General features: G+C 25.1%; 1 protein-coding gene across 1 annotated transcript; it reads right to left on the bottom strand.

Moving 5' to 3' along the window:
- Positions 1-2,736: 2,736 nt before the first annotated feature.
- LOC114125967 (tricarboxylate transport protein B, mitochondrial) lies at positions 2,737-11,060 on the bottom strand. Its single transcript, XM_027989807.2, has 6 exons — positions 10,951-11,060; positions 9,378-9,909; positions 5,932-6,139; positions 5,638-5,858; positions 4,405-4,699; positions 2,737-4,234 (listed from the first exon to the last, which is right to left on the bottom strand). The coding sequence occupies exons 2-6, from the start codon at positions 9,487-9,489 to the stop codon at positions 4,126-4,128; spliced, it is 945 nt and encodes a 314-aa protein (XP_027845608.1). The 5' UTR covers positions 9,490-9,909; positions 10,951-11,060; the 3' UTR covers positions 2,737-4,125.
- Between the last annotated feature and the right edge of the window lie 4,536 nt (positions 11,061-15,596).

The following is a 15,596-nucleotide window of genomic DNA, read 5'->3' on the forward strand; positions in this document are numbered from 1 at the left end:
TTGGTATATTTCTTACTACGTACACACGAATACATGTAACTGTTGTAGTGTTGTTTATTATATATATAACAATATGCGGGACGTAGATACAAGTAAATAAAGAAAGCTATAATATATTTTTTAATGTTTTCATATAGATACTAACAATTAAATATACTTACATGAGAATTGAGCTATCGACTATTCATTTACAGAATGTCTAAAATTTTTACACAATCATCTATTTGATATGAATATTACAATATTATGTACATAGTATATACGTCCAGAACAAATAGAATTTTTCACTTACCTATTGAATCCTATAGGCTATATTCAATTATATAAATTATAAGTACTATATAGATACTTTTAAACGTGTCATATAGAGTACCTATTAAAATACGTTATGCGTAAGGTGTTGATTTGTCTAATATCAAATCGCTGATGTAGCTACCGTTTTCAGGTATCCCCGATCAAGTAGAAAAATTATTACTGAACCGTGGTCTGTATGTTCCATACAACATATCGAGATCATAGATAAAGGAATACATGTCGCCATGTCGGAGTATCTAAATATTATAGGTAAATCGTTGATATTAAATAATATTAAAACGCAATGTGACTATATTATAAATATATAAAATATATACTTGTGAGCTAGAAAATTAAAATACAGTACCAATAATTTTATCACATGAGTTATGGCTTTAGTCTTACATACTTCACTATTCTTGATACTTAAATACCCCAGTCACTTCTATAGTTCTACGGATTTACGAACACGCACTATATCAAAAAATGGCCATGTGCGATTGCAGCATTGCAGCACCCTGTGAAATACATTATATTATGTATTCTGTATAGGTACCGACGTATACAAACAAAATGTCGATTTGTGATATTAATTATTACATATATATAGAGAGAGAGAAAGAGAGAGAGAACGGGATCCTATAATTTCCTATACATATAACATCATATGCGGCCCCGTGGCCGTATTGTTGGTTTAGGTCGACCACGTATATGTTGCGCGTAATGACTGCAACGCAAAAGGTCGAGGTTTTTTGTTTTTTTGAACAATTGTAAAATTAATTCATACAAACGGACACGTATAGGTATTAGATACCTCTAAACACCAAGTCCGCAGATCGTGTCATATAACGCTATTGTCCGTTGTTTCCGCGATAATCTATATCTCATATAATGTTATAATCCACCACGATAGGTAAAGGTAACTATATAAATATATGTGTATAGTATTTATAGGAGCAGGATTCGCAGATATATAATTACTGATTTTGTTTTTTTCCTTTTTGTTTTTTCACTCCCCATATCGATCGATAGTACCGCTTCATTGTTATTCGCGTCACTCAACTATACAACGCGTACCTATGGCATAACTATTGGACCTTTACCGATCTATCACAACACGCGAATACCATGTAACACGATTCACGATGATTGTATCAGGTATAAAGTTAAAAGTTAAAGTATAAAATTATCCACAGGTAGATAGATATCTATTTATTGTTTTATCGTTAAAATGGCTACAACTCAACTGGCGCACATTTCAAGAACAATAAAAACCTTTTTTCGGAGAAATTTAACCACGTTAGTGTGTACATAACCTGCGTAGGTACTTCTCCAAGTTTTCGAATTGGTCACTGATGGTAGAAAATTATTATATTCATACAACATTTTCATTCGCCCTTTACAAGGCTTAGGACTTTCTCTTTAATAGTATTCTGGAGTCATAGACTTGTGAGTTAAAAATGTTTATTTGAGCTATTTAATTTAGCATAACTTCCTAATTTCTTAATAAGCCATTACATTATTTACAATTTTGTCGATTAAAAAAAAATAATTGTTATCACAATAATTACAATCAAGTCATTAACATAATTAAATAAATAGGTAATATAAAAAAATATAGTTAATAATAAATACCTATAATAAATAATTATATCTTTAAAATAATTTCAAGTACCTACCTACATATTTAGTATTCGTTGATACGGATTTCCATTAAAAATGTTAAAATGTCAAAACGATAGAATAATAAAAAATTTAAATTAACATGGCTGCGGACAGCTTAATATTATATAATATCGCCGCGATATCAGCATTCAGTGCCAACACATTCCACTATTCTTTCTATGCAGATTTTTCTTTTTTTTTATCCCGTTTTAACCTAAAGCATATATGTGTAATTAACACACAGTCACATTTTTTTTCTTGAAAATGAATCCAAACATTTCATTCACCAAATTAACTAGTATTTTGATTAGCTTTCTCTAATTGTTTTAGTTTGTAGTTGACAGTTGTCCACAGTTTCAGATTTCCATAATAGTCATTGTATTCCAAGTATTTCCAACAATTCTAAAACCTTATAAGCAATTAACTGTTTATGACAGTCTAACACTTAGAAAAAAACGCATTCTCAATTCTCATTAAGTGTATCTATCATCAATACTCTTAATAATAAATTAAATGTGTAATACGGCCTTACAACTAAATAAATCATAACAGTTAAAGAATTTATGATTCTATCGTTTTAATAATAATTTCACTCATATTTTTTTAGCCATTAGCTCACGTCAACAATAAAATCTTATTGATTTATAATAATTTCATTATTTAATAAATTTTGTTTAGTTACATTAATACCATCTTATTGTTAACTAAACATTAAGTACATATAAAATAAATATATATTCAAATTTTTAAGTATTAAACAAAAAAGGAGTACTATAATATTATGTTAACATTCTTTATTGTTTGTTAAATATTGTATTTATACATTACATTTTAGATTTAGATGAACTCATACAAAAGATTAGTATTTTTCCTAATTATAACAATACAAAATCATTCTTAAAAAAAAAATATACCTAATTAAAAAGAAATTAAGAACCCAGATTAATTTTATAAATGCATTATTATACTTGAATTGTATGTAAGGAATTAGGATACACAAATTACACATAAGTTATAAAAATCTGTTAAAAAGTTGTACGACAATATGACAAAACTAAAATAAATGTAGGTATATTTATCAATCATACTATTAACAGTGTTTTAATTGTTCAATAATTATTTTTTTATTTTTTACATACAGAGTGTATCATATATATGTGATATGTTTAAAAGCATTTTATTATAAAATTTTCAAATATCTATGATACACTCTATACATACATAGTGTATTGTTATACACTTTGTTATGTTATATTTAAACATATTCAAGTCTTACAAAACATGACAAAAATATATCATACACAAAAATTTATAACAATAATCAATATACATACAGAAGTCTATAAATTTAAATAATTATGGCAAAATGAGTACGAAACATTCAAAATGTAAATAATCTATAAAATTATATTTTTAGACTAGATTAAATAGTTTAAATGTGTTTTCAAAGTTCTCAGTATATAAAAAATATATAGATAGATCTTGTTCTTGATAAAATAAAGGTAAAAATGCAATACATCTCTACTTATTGTCATAAACCTTATTGAATGGCAAATATTATTCTTGATTAATCGATTGTTAATTTTTCAGCTCCCATAAAAAAAAAAAATAATAACATCAAATCTTAAGTACTAACAGACAAATAAACAAACCCCAACAATTTAAATATTGTGAACACAAAGAAAAAACTATATCTCAAAAAAATATATATATCTAAATATATTATATAATATAAAACACAAACATTTTAATTGTTTAATGAAAAACTAAAATAACCAATTAATAATTTTTTAACTAAAAAAAAAAAAAAAAAAACACAAAACAATTTAAATAATTATTACAAAAAAATGTGTGCGTCTTATTCATTTTGGAATGTAAAAATTTCCAATAAAAATAATTTATTTTTTACCTGATAATTTATTACAAAAATAACAACATTTAAAAGATTTTAATTTTTCATTCTAATTTTAAAATTAGAGCAATAAAAAAAAACATTTAAAAAGTATAGTTGACAGAATATTGATTAATATATTGATAATTAGGTGAAAAATATGTGCAGTAAACTGAGATTATCCAGAAAAGGGATAAGGTTGCACAGTGTTCTTTTTACTTTTACTAATATTTTCATATAGTTGTTGATATATTTTTTTTTTTTGATTAGATAACTCAAGGCCAGACTTTTTTGAAGAGATCCATGAATGAATCATAAATCATGAAAGTTATACCAACATCCAAACACACTCTGCTAAGTCGAGGTACAGTTCCTTTGTAAAACCTAAACAAAAATAAAAATTGCTTTTAATAAATGAAAAATCATTATTTATTTATTTTATAAACAAAAATATTTATTATCAAATAATAATATTTTATAACTTTAAATACATAAAATAAATTGAGATATAGACAAAATAAAAATGTTTTGATAATATTTAAATTAGTTCTTACGCTGTAGGTCCTTCTTTTTTCCATATTTGGAGCATGCAGTCAACTGTGCTCTTGTATTTATGTGCTTCTAGTCCTTGCATACGTGTCTTAACAACATCCAATGGTGTATTACCATAAACACTGGCGGCACCTGCTGCCATACCAAAAACTCCAACCAATAGTTTAGGTACCGGTTTGTTAGGATCATCTCCCTTGTAGAGATTTTTTAATGCACCCATTACATAAAATCTAATTGCTTGGTTAGTACCTTGTTTCAATATAGTTGGCATTAATCCTTGATAAACACCACTAATACCTACAAAATTAAAAAAATAATATTTATTTTTTCAAACATTTTTAAGTTTTTATTTTTATGGTATTATAGATATTATCAGAAAAAACTCAAAACATAATACTCTAATACCACTTAAAGATGTGAAGGTTTATAATATTCATTGGATTTTAAATAGTAACAGATAATATAACAAAATAACAAAAAAAGCAAATAATTTTATTGATCTATTCAATAATAGATAAATTAATTGAAATTAATCATAAGTTATAACTTATAATATTATTAGTAATACAGACTTTAAATATATGGTTGTAAATTATGATAATAAATGTGAAATCTTTTGACTAATTTTATGAGTCAATTGATAAGATATGTGATTAACTTATTTTATTTAGAGTTTAGTAACAAGAATGAAAAAAAGCTTTCAACAGCAACTAAAAAAAATAAAAATATGTCGTATGAATATCAATAATTTCTATGTCTATAAAAATGTGAGATATAATTATTATAAAAAAGTTAGCATTATTTTATACTAAAAATAATAAATAAACTAAAGTTTCATTTTGGTTTTTAAATTTTACTTCCGCATAGTTCTACCAATAGTTTTTACAACTAATAATCATAATTTTGTTTGTTTCGACCTACATTCCAAAGTTCTATTAATAACATTTCACACATATTAATGACCATCAAACAAATTCAGTTGGCTCATAAAAACTTTCTAGCTTGTTGTTCTTAGAACAGTTAATAATTGAACCCTTAATTAATTTTAATATGTGAATATTCATATTTTGAATTATGTAGAATATCAATTGTGAAAAATATACACGCAATATAACTTTTCATAGATAAGACAATACTAATATAGCATAATTTATCCTTTTAATAAAATATTATTATGCATATTAACTTAAGTTAATAAAAATAACAGTTTCACATAATTTTATATTGTTAGTAACCTTGTTCTCTGATGATAATACTGGTCCCATGGAAAAAACCTTTGAACCTAGGTTTTTCCAGCCTTTGATCATTAATAAATTTCACTTTCACGGTTTCCATCGGGGTGACTGCAAGTATGGCTTCAGACACACCAGCGCCAAGACCACACAACACTCTTTGAGTAGCTGTTAATTCTCCGTTGCCACCAATTTGAGTACTGAGAGCTTCAAATGCACCAAACCTATCCATAATATTATTTTATTAAAATATCCTGTATTGATAACTTAGTGTTAATGTTTTTTTTTTAATTTTACCTAACAGCTGATTTTGGAATAGATCCATAAAGTAACACACTAAGCCCACGATATAAGCCAAAAACACCATGGCTTTTTACAGTTTTCTTAACACAATCCATTATTCCATTATATTTTCTAGCACCAGCTTTTTCATCGAGTTGAATTTGTGTTTTTACATATTCTGTTGGATAAGTAATACATATTTCGATACCTCCAGTAATTCCACCTATAAAATAAATAATTAAAGAAAAAATTATTCAAATGTGATAAATTAAAGATAAATGATTTAAAAACACTTTTTTTAATCTAGTAAAATAATAGATTTATAAATCATTTATCTAAAAATAAGTTTAATAATTGAGAATGATGATAGCACCTATATATATATATAACTTTTATAAATAGAAACTACTACCTCGAGATAAAATAGGTATTTATTTATTTTTTAATTTATAAATTAATGCATAACATAATGTCCAATTAATCTGGATCACCTTTAAATAATCAAATATATTTTCTTAAAAATAAATATATATCAATGATTATTTTTATTATGATTGAGAATTGTTTAAAAAACTTAATATCTACCTAAAATATTCAATGAAATTCTCAAAAACAATTACAAGTAGTAAATACAAATCTCAATATTTTTTATAACATTATAATAAATACCGAAAATGAATAATTATTATTTTTCTTGAATTGTTACAACTAATCTTACAAGCTTATATCAAGATTAGATTAAAGAAAAATTATAAACTTATTTATAATAAACAATTAACAAATATATATTTTGTTGAGTATAATTATTTTGGTATTGTGCAAATATATTTGTAGGTATTAGTAGACAATAGCCAAATATATCTGAATTTAACACCATTTTTTAAAAAAAGATTGAAAATAAAATTGATTCTTGGCTTAGTTAAGATAGGTAGTAGGTACTTATCATTAGTACTCAAAAATATAAAATTATGTATATTGATTTTTAGACATTTCTGCAATATGCTAACCTACCACACAATTTAGAATGTAATATTTTATCTACCATATGGCATAATATGGTATATTATACTATATAACACATTAAATAAATTGTTAGGATCAATTTTAAAAAAGAAAATTTTACAAAAATTGCATGAAACAATATGCCAAATATTATATATTTATTAGATTGAAGCCTCATACAGATCAATGCACAAATCTAATGATATATATATAAATGCTATATAGGTAAGATATTCATAAAGTATCCACTTTAAAAAATTACAAATTTTTTAAATTAATATTATACTAGGTACCTACTTTATTTTACATTTTTTTTATTATTATTATACTACTTTATTTAATAAATATTTTAATATTTATATTTATACAATTTAATAATTGTTTCACGTAGTTTTTAAAATACAATACATGGTAGACCACAAATTAATTATGATAAGTTAGGTGGATGTTGATAGATCATATGATATTACACAAATGCCGATTTTTAAGCTAAAATTAAGAATTCAATATTACCTACATAAATCAAATACCTAATTACAAAGTCAATGCCTAATAAGAATGAATTAGGTAATGAAACGTGTGAAATATAATTCAAGGTCAAAAAGTATATGCTCCCAATGATCTCAATGACCTTTGTAAGGACTATACAGTTTAATCATAGTTATAAAATATGATGCTTATCGAATAACTATATTTTAAATGATCAAAGCATTATCTATATTCTATGTAATCATCAATAAGATAAAATTTATACTTAAAGTTTATAAGTAAAAAAATAGTAGGTATCTAGTAACAATATAAATTCAGAAAAATAAACTATGTAATATACCTAACTAGTATTTGTTTTCCATAAAATGTATATTTTACAATAGTTTGATGTTTAAGGGCATACCAACCATACTCTTACTAACAGATGTTATCTCAGTTTCTAAGATGTGACACTTATAATACAATAAAATTAATATAAATCTAAAGCAATAGGTATAAACCTTTAGATTAGAAATATAATTCATAATAGGAACCTAACCTATTATAAAATGTAAGAAATAAAAAAGTCTTATACAATTTACAAATATAAGTAATGTTTAAATTTCATTAAATGGCATAAGGTCAATGATATGTTTTCATATAGATTTTAAAATCTGCAGTTATAATATTGTACAAAGAAAAACATTTGTATAATAAATTATAAATAAGAAAAAAAAATTTACAAATAAGAAATATTTATATTTTAATTTTCTTTTAACACCTCTATTATACATTGATTGATTACTAATTAAATATAATTTAAATAGATACAATTAAATGTTGTGATGGAATTTATAGGCATTTTATTGCAACTAATAATAGCTATAACTAATTTATAGGTACCTACTACCTACATAGGTAATAATATTATTTCATTGATTACAGAGTTAAATAGTCAATAATTTTAGGTAAATCTATAGGTATTAGTATATATATATACTATAGTAATACTTATTACTGAGTTAGTATTTTCAAAACTATTTTGGTTAACTTTAATAGTAATAAAAAAAAAAAAAATACTTTTATGAGAACATACAATTTAAACGTATGACAATATATATTTAAGGAAAATCTGAATAATAAAACACCAGGGGTTAGGTTAGGTTGGTATGTATAAAAATTGAAAAATTTAATGGTTCAATAAATTTTATTGAATCAATCACAGCCCACTACATTATGTTTAAGGTACCATTACTTCATCATTAATTTATTAAATGTTTAGTGATCAGATTGTTCATGCAACCCAGCATAAATCATTTTTTTTCTTAAACACGACTATACATGAAAATGTTAACACATTAAAATTATAGTACTACCTACTAAGTAGTTACCTAACACTATTTACAAATATTTAAAAGTAAAAATAGAATAACCTGAAAAAATATAATTTTTGGTTTCTTAAGCCTCATCAAACTGTCAAATATTTTACTAAACTTTATATCAAATACCTATATTATTTAAAATATTTTAGATCATGTTCTAAAATAATTGGAAGTTGATAAAATATTTGACTGTGTAAACATTGCTTTATAAATAGTAAAAGAATACAAAATAATGATTTAACCTTCAATACATTTTATTGATCTAATACAATACTGGTATCTAACTTAACTTTCCGTTTAGCGCATGATTTTGAGTAGTGTCAGTAGTGATAGCTATAGGTAATATTTTATTGAGGTATTTTTTTTATTTTCAAAATAAAATATTTTCTATATTAAATTAGCATACATCCAGTGTCTTTTTACTAGATATTTTAATTTTTAAGTTTAATAAAAAGTAAAATATAGGTAAATCATATTTTTTTAAGCAGTTGAGTATAATTAATACATAAAACTGATAAATACAAAAATTTACAAGATTTAAACCATATTAAATTATTAATTACTTATTAATTTTTATATATTAGCAATAATGCTTTAATAACATCTTACCAGCAACAATGCCTTTCAAGCCCTTGTTAGATCCACCAGCTGGTGCAGCAGCTCCATACGTTGTCATCCAGGGTCGGTAAAAAGGACTTACAAATTTTTTTGATCCGTCCATTACGTTAATGACAATTGACAATAATATATAATTTTTATAAAATAAATACTTTAAAATAGCTAAAAAAATGTGTACCGATAATTTTTGTGTTAAAGTGTTTTTGAAATAATATTATCTGAATAAAAATCGAATTAAAATTATAAAAAATAAATAATAAATTAATTAAAAACTCAACGAATCAAGCAACAACTACAATCATGCTACCTGCAACTGCAACTATTCTATAATCTATACTGCCGAGTGCTAAACAGCTAAGCTATAACTTTCCATTAGCAAACAGCTAACACCAAGACGGCAAGACGTGTGTGGTTATCTCGAACGAAAACGTTGGTAAATTATGATAACAGACCGGTCGAACAGCTGCTAGTTCGTTCCACCGGCCACCACGTAGCTGCTCTCAATGTCACTGGAAGAACTTGTCTGTGTGTGATCATAATATTACTTATTAGGTAACTATTTAAAATTTAAATCATAACTACATTGTAATGTCTAAATACGATTATAAATTAGGTATTAAATAATAATATTATATTGATGTATTGCAATTGGTGTATCAAGTATACTTTTTACTTGTGTAGACGTGTAGTTGTGGTAGGACACAAACGTCACAAACACATAACGTAGTATTATTATTCTTTGATGGCATTTTGGAAATTAAATACAAAATTCAAATGTAAATAGATTCTTTAGACTTAAATTATTGACCCATAATTATGAACAAAACGTCAAAATTCATTAAAAATAAATCTTTAAAATTCTTACTAAATAATTCTAAGTATTAATTTTATTAATGTTCTGTATTATTAAAAAATAAAGTCAACCCTAAGTTATTATTATTTACCATAGATAACCTTAGGTTAGGTTATGCCCTATGGTGAAAGTAATGTGTGCATTATTGTGGCATTGTGCAACATCAAATATTATTATTAGAGCGCTAATTCATAATATGTATTAAAAACCAACGAAATATGCGCTAAAAATCTTAAATGTGCATAAAAAAATAAGCAAAAGAAAATATGCAAATCTATACAAATCCACGCTTTAATTATTATTTATCTACTATTTATTATTTAAATAATATTATATAGCTTAATGAGTGCTTAATCACTTCGAGTCACAGTAGCGTACGCAGGATTTTAATTCGGTTAGGGTTTTACATGAGTAAATAATTTAAATAATAATAAACAATTTAAATAATTTGCTTAACAGTTTTTGTATAATTAGTTGTAACAAATTATAATTAATAATTAATTTATAATTTAATTTATATCTATTAAAAATTATCAATAACAATTTATCTACTCTGTGTATTGAAATGGTGGTAAATAAGATTTTTTTTGTAAAACGAAAAAATTTCAGGGGGGGGGTTAAAACCCTAACCCTGCGTACGCCACTATAAGTAAAACTACGAAGCACTAACTATAATAGTATAATATTATAATTTATAAAAAAATTACCTACTTTAAGACGATAGTCGGATAGTGTGCTTTTGGCGAGAAAAAGTGAAGTGTGGAATGTGGATTACAAAAAATCACAACACCTACATCATTCATGAGCGATCCATCGATGCAACGGTCATCTGTGCATGCCATAGACCTGTTAATATTAATATGATTATGATGCATGCACAATTTATATTCTCAAAGGATATTATTTCGGTACTCAGTAATACCACTTAATAGTAAATAGATAATACAGTAATAGGTATAATACGTCGTGTTGAGCATCAGGGTGTACGAGTGCAACGTGTAGAGTATAACTCTATTATAGTGCAACGGCGATTGCGGTGTCGTCGGTTATAACTGACGGGGATGAGGGATCTCCCGATTCGCAGTTAAAGTAGTAGCGTCTGCTATCGTGTATAGCACGTAAGGTCGTAAGGATAATAGATAAATTATAAATTTAATTGTTACCCAGTTACGCTTTACACATTACATTAATTATAAATGTTTAACCAAACATCAACGTAAATTCTACCCAGTGTCGAGGCAAGCTATGTCTAATATAATAGGAGTAAAGATTTAAGTTTATACTTACCACTAGTATCTATCACTCGATATTTTATTAAAAAAATTTGATCGACCACTTCACAAACACTGGTTCGATCATAAAAAAATGTGGACTGACCGATCTCAAATTTTCAACTAGACGTAAAATATACGTAAATCCTTACCTACCTACCTATATTTCGACGTAATTTCGACCAACCAATAATCAACATATCGTCAACGTTAAATAAACGTAATTTTATCACGAAAAATGTACGAATACGTTTATGCGTATTTTGTCAATGTAAAATCTATCTTCTTTAACGTACATTACGGTCATTACTCATTACCTATACCATTATTATACGAATAATTACTACGCATATACATATACCAAAGTTATCCTTAGTATAAACGTAAATTATACGTACTATATTTAGTGGGATTAAACTACGATTACGGTAAATATATTTAAACGCTGTTTCCACTTTGGATAATTGTCGTCTTTTTATTAAAGATAATTTATCATGTTTTTATTAATTTTATCATTTATCCTGAGTTCATAAAAAAATTTAAAATGTACCTAGAGCCACCTATAAAAAAAAAAAATAGGTAGTCCTCTTTTTGACATAAATTAAATATTCAATATGAAGTACATCAATACAAAACAACATTTAAAGAAAATATAATAAGAAATTATGATTTAGGTAGGCGATACTTATCTACTAAATCTGGAGATGGAAAACGGCTAAACAGTAAATTTTTATATATATATATTTAGGTACTCACTGTTCAACACAAATAATTAAACGACTCACGAGTAAATAATATAGGTCGTCTGACCTCCGAATAACTATACAATCCTGTTTATTAATATTACAAGATATACCAGTATTAGTAGGTAAAATACTAAAATGGAAGATAAACTGGTAAAATATTAAAAACATGATACCTGCTTGGCGCCCTAGCTATTAGTTATTAATTATTAGTTTTATAACATGTTGTATAATATCTACACTTTTATTTGAATAAGTACTTATTTTCCAACTTGGTATACAAAGTTACATACTATAGTATGAATTTATTGATAATTATATTATAACCACCGAAATTACAATGTTTATTAAAATATCTGATATACCTACCTATACTTGACCTAATCATAATATTGTTACAGCATAGAAAAGTTAACTTATATTTTTATTGAGAATAGTGCATTTTACACTTCAAATTTCGATAGTCTACTATTTAATAATTGCAATACTTACATACAGATGTACAATAGGTAGGTACTTATTAATTATTATAGAATTGCATTACCTCTAAATAATATTTACGATTATCAGTGTTATATGTACCTATATATGTTTTATGTAGATATACAAATTATTATAATTTGTTCAAAATAAAATATATTCATATCGATTGAAAAATAAATTTAGTATGAATTTGCAATGTATTAATTAATTTACAACTACCTACATATACCTAGCATAGTAGCATGAGACAAATGTGAACTCGTGAAGTTAGAACTCACTTTAAAAAAACAAAGTACCTAACTCGTTACCTACCTTTATAGTTTAATTAAAAGTTACTTTTTAACTCGGTATGCCTAGCCTTATTATTTCATATAATAATATAATTTTCTACCTAATATACCTACTAATTGTCTATAATATTTAAATACCAATTATGGATTAACTAGGTACATTAGTCACTAATATACATAGGTACCTACTTGAACTTGAGTTTTATTTCCAAATCAATAGGTAGGTAGTATATAATTCAAACTTAAAAAAATATATTATTACTCTTTCATTCAAATAATAATTTAAGTGGTTGGTAGGTACAGGTACCTACTTAATTAATAATTTTACCACACATACAATCATAGGTTATAGCCGTTATAGCCTATAGGTAAATCATAATAACAATAAAATATGTATAAAACTAAAATATAGATAGGTAGGTAGCAATTATTAGCAATGTGTCGTAAAGAGGACTAAATATGGTATTATAGTCTATAGATAATATGTCTATTGTTAGACATTTGACCTGTCTGATATTTTAGACGATGAACTAATTTCTGGCGATTAAAACTCCCTATTTTTATGATTTTGAGAAACTGTAAACAGAATTTTTTTTTATAATGATGATTTTTATATTTTAGTATTAATAGACTATATTATATACTAATAAGTAAAAGAAAATTAATACTTCAAATAGTTACTATAGTTTAATTTTTAATTAAAACTGGGATATTAATAAACACGCGAGATGAGCAAATAATTATACAAGATGTCTTCTTAGTTCTAGTTATTAACTAGGTATAACCTATATAAAGGTACGAAGTGGTGTGTGACAAATGTATTAACTTTTTTTTTAAATTTTTTTCTTCAAAATTTAAGATCCATACTGTTCTTGAATTATAGAACTCTTCCAAATATTTCCACCCTTTTTTTATTAGGTATAATAGGTAAACCACTATCAACTTTTGATTTTCAAATGACAACCTATAGATATACTTAAAATTTCATAAATTAATAAGTCTATTTTTTATGAATTATCACATTCAAATTTTAATTTTTCGTTACTCCGTTCATGAGTTATAACTTCTCAAAGTTGGGTAGTTATGGGAAGTGTTTACTAAGTGTAAATGTATTATATATTATAATCCCTCAGTAGATAATTAGTAATAACTAATAAGTAGTCCAATTTATTATAATTGGGTACTAACAATTAACAATTGATAAGCTATGGCAGGTAGTAACAGGTACAAATAATAAATATTATCACCACTCTCCGCTATACCTAGGAGTCGACGATATCGAATTTATTACTATTATAGCTACTGGATTTACAAATAAAATCCCAGTTCTAACAGAGCTAATTAGTACTAATGTATAAGTGTATAACACCTAAAAACCTTCTAAAACCAGCCAACTTTAAGCAGCTATAACTCGCCGACGGATCAACGAAAGTTAAAAATTGAAACATGAAAATTCATGAAAAGAATGGCATTATTAATTTATGCAATAAATTATTAGTATCAGTTGTCAATAGAAAATCAAAAGTTAATAGTTTTATTACTATTAAATATAAAATTTAATAGTCTATAAATTCAAGGTATAACTGTATAAGATATAAGGTCTTTGACTGTGGTCCGATATTTTGAAATCATTGATCACCTATTGGTAACTGATAATGATATTGAAAAAATAATTGTCAATTATGTAAATTTGAAGGCAACAAAAATATTTTTTTTTTTTAATAAATAAAAACACAATTTAGGTACTAGGAAGTAGGAATTCTTAATTTATAGTAAATTTGAGTAGTATAAAATAATTTTACACGCACGTGTTGTGATTTTTTATTACCAATTTATATTTTTATAATACTCAGTTTTTAAATGAGCTTTCCTTGGTTCCATGACAATGATGCACCTATAGTCGTAAAAGGAACGGCATTGAGGGCTTAAGAAAAAAGGGCATATGGTATAATTGTACCAATACGGGCAATACACTTTCCTATACACAATTATATACGATTTATCATTGAATTCAAGTTTAACACACAAATTAGTACATTACAATTTACAGTGTCAATAGTGTCATACACATACTTCTCAATAAGTAATAACGAAGTACACTCGAGACTTAATTAAAAATAGTTTAACATAAATCTACAATATTTTATTATGCCTGTCGTGTCTAAAATTTAAATTAACTTTTGATAAAACTAGATAGGTATTCATGCTATCATGCATTGATAGGAAATATTTATTTTACAGATTTTTTATCAAACGATTTTAGTTATTTTATTAAAAAATTGTATTCATTGGTATTCAACTTTTACGTTTATTATATAAATATAATTTTATATTTAATATTTCTTATAAATTATGCAATGGCATTTAAAAAAATTTAGTTTAAGTTTATATTATTGCCTACTTATACTACAAATTATTATTCAGACTGCATACTTCTGAAGTAGGTAGAATAGGTAGATAGTCAAAAATTAATAACAAAAATATATTATGTCATAAAAAGATATACAGTATTTACTACTTACTAAGTATTATAATAATTATAATAACTAATAAGTAATTCAACACACATA

The sequence above is a fragment of the Aphis gossypii genome, chromosome 3, assembly GCF_020184175.1.
Source record: "Aphis gossypii isolate Hap1 chromosome 3, ASM2018417v2, whole genome shotgun sequence".
Taxonomy (NCBI): Eukaryota; Metazoa; Arthropoda; class Insecta; order Hemiptera; family Aphididae; genus Aphis; species Aphis gossypii.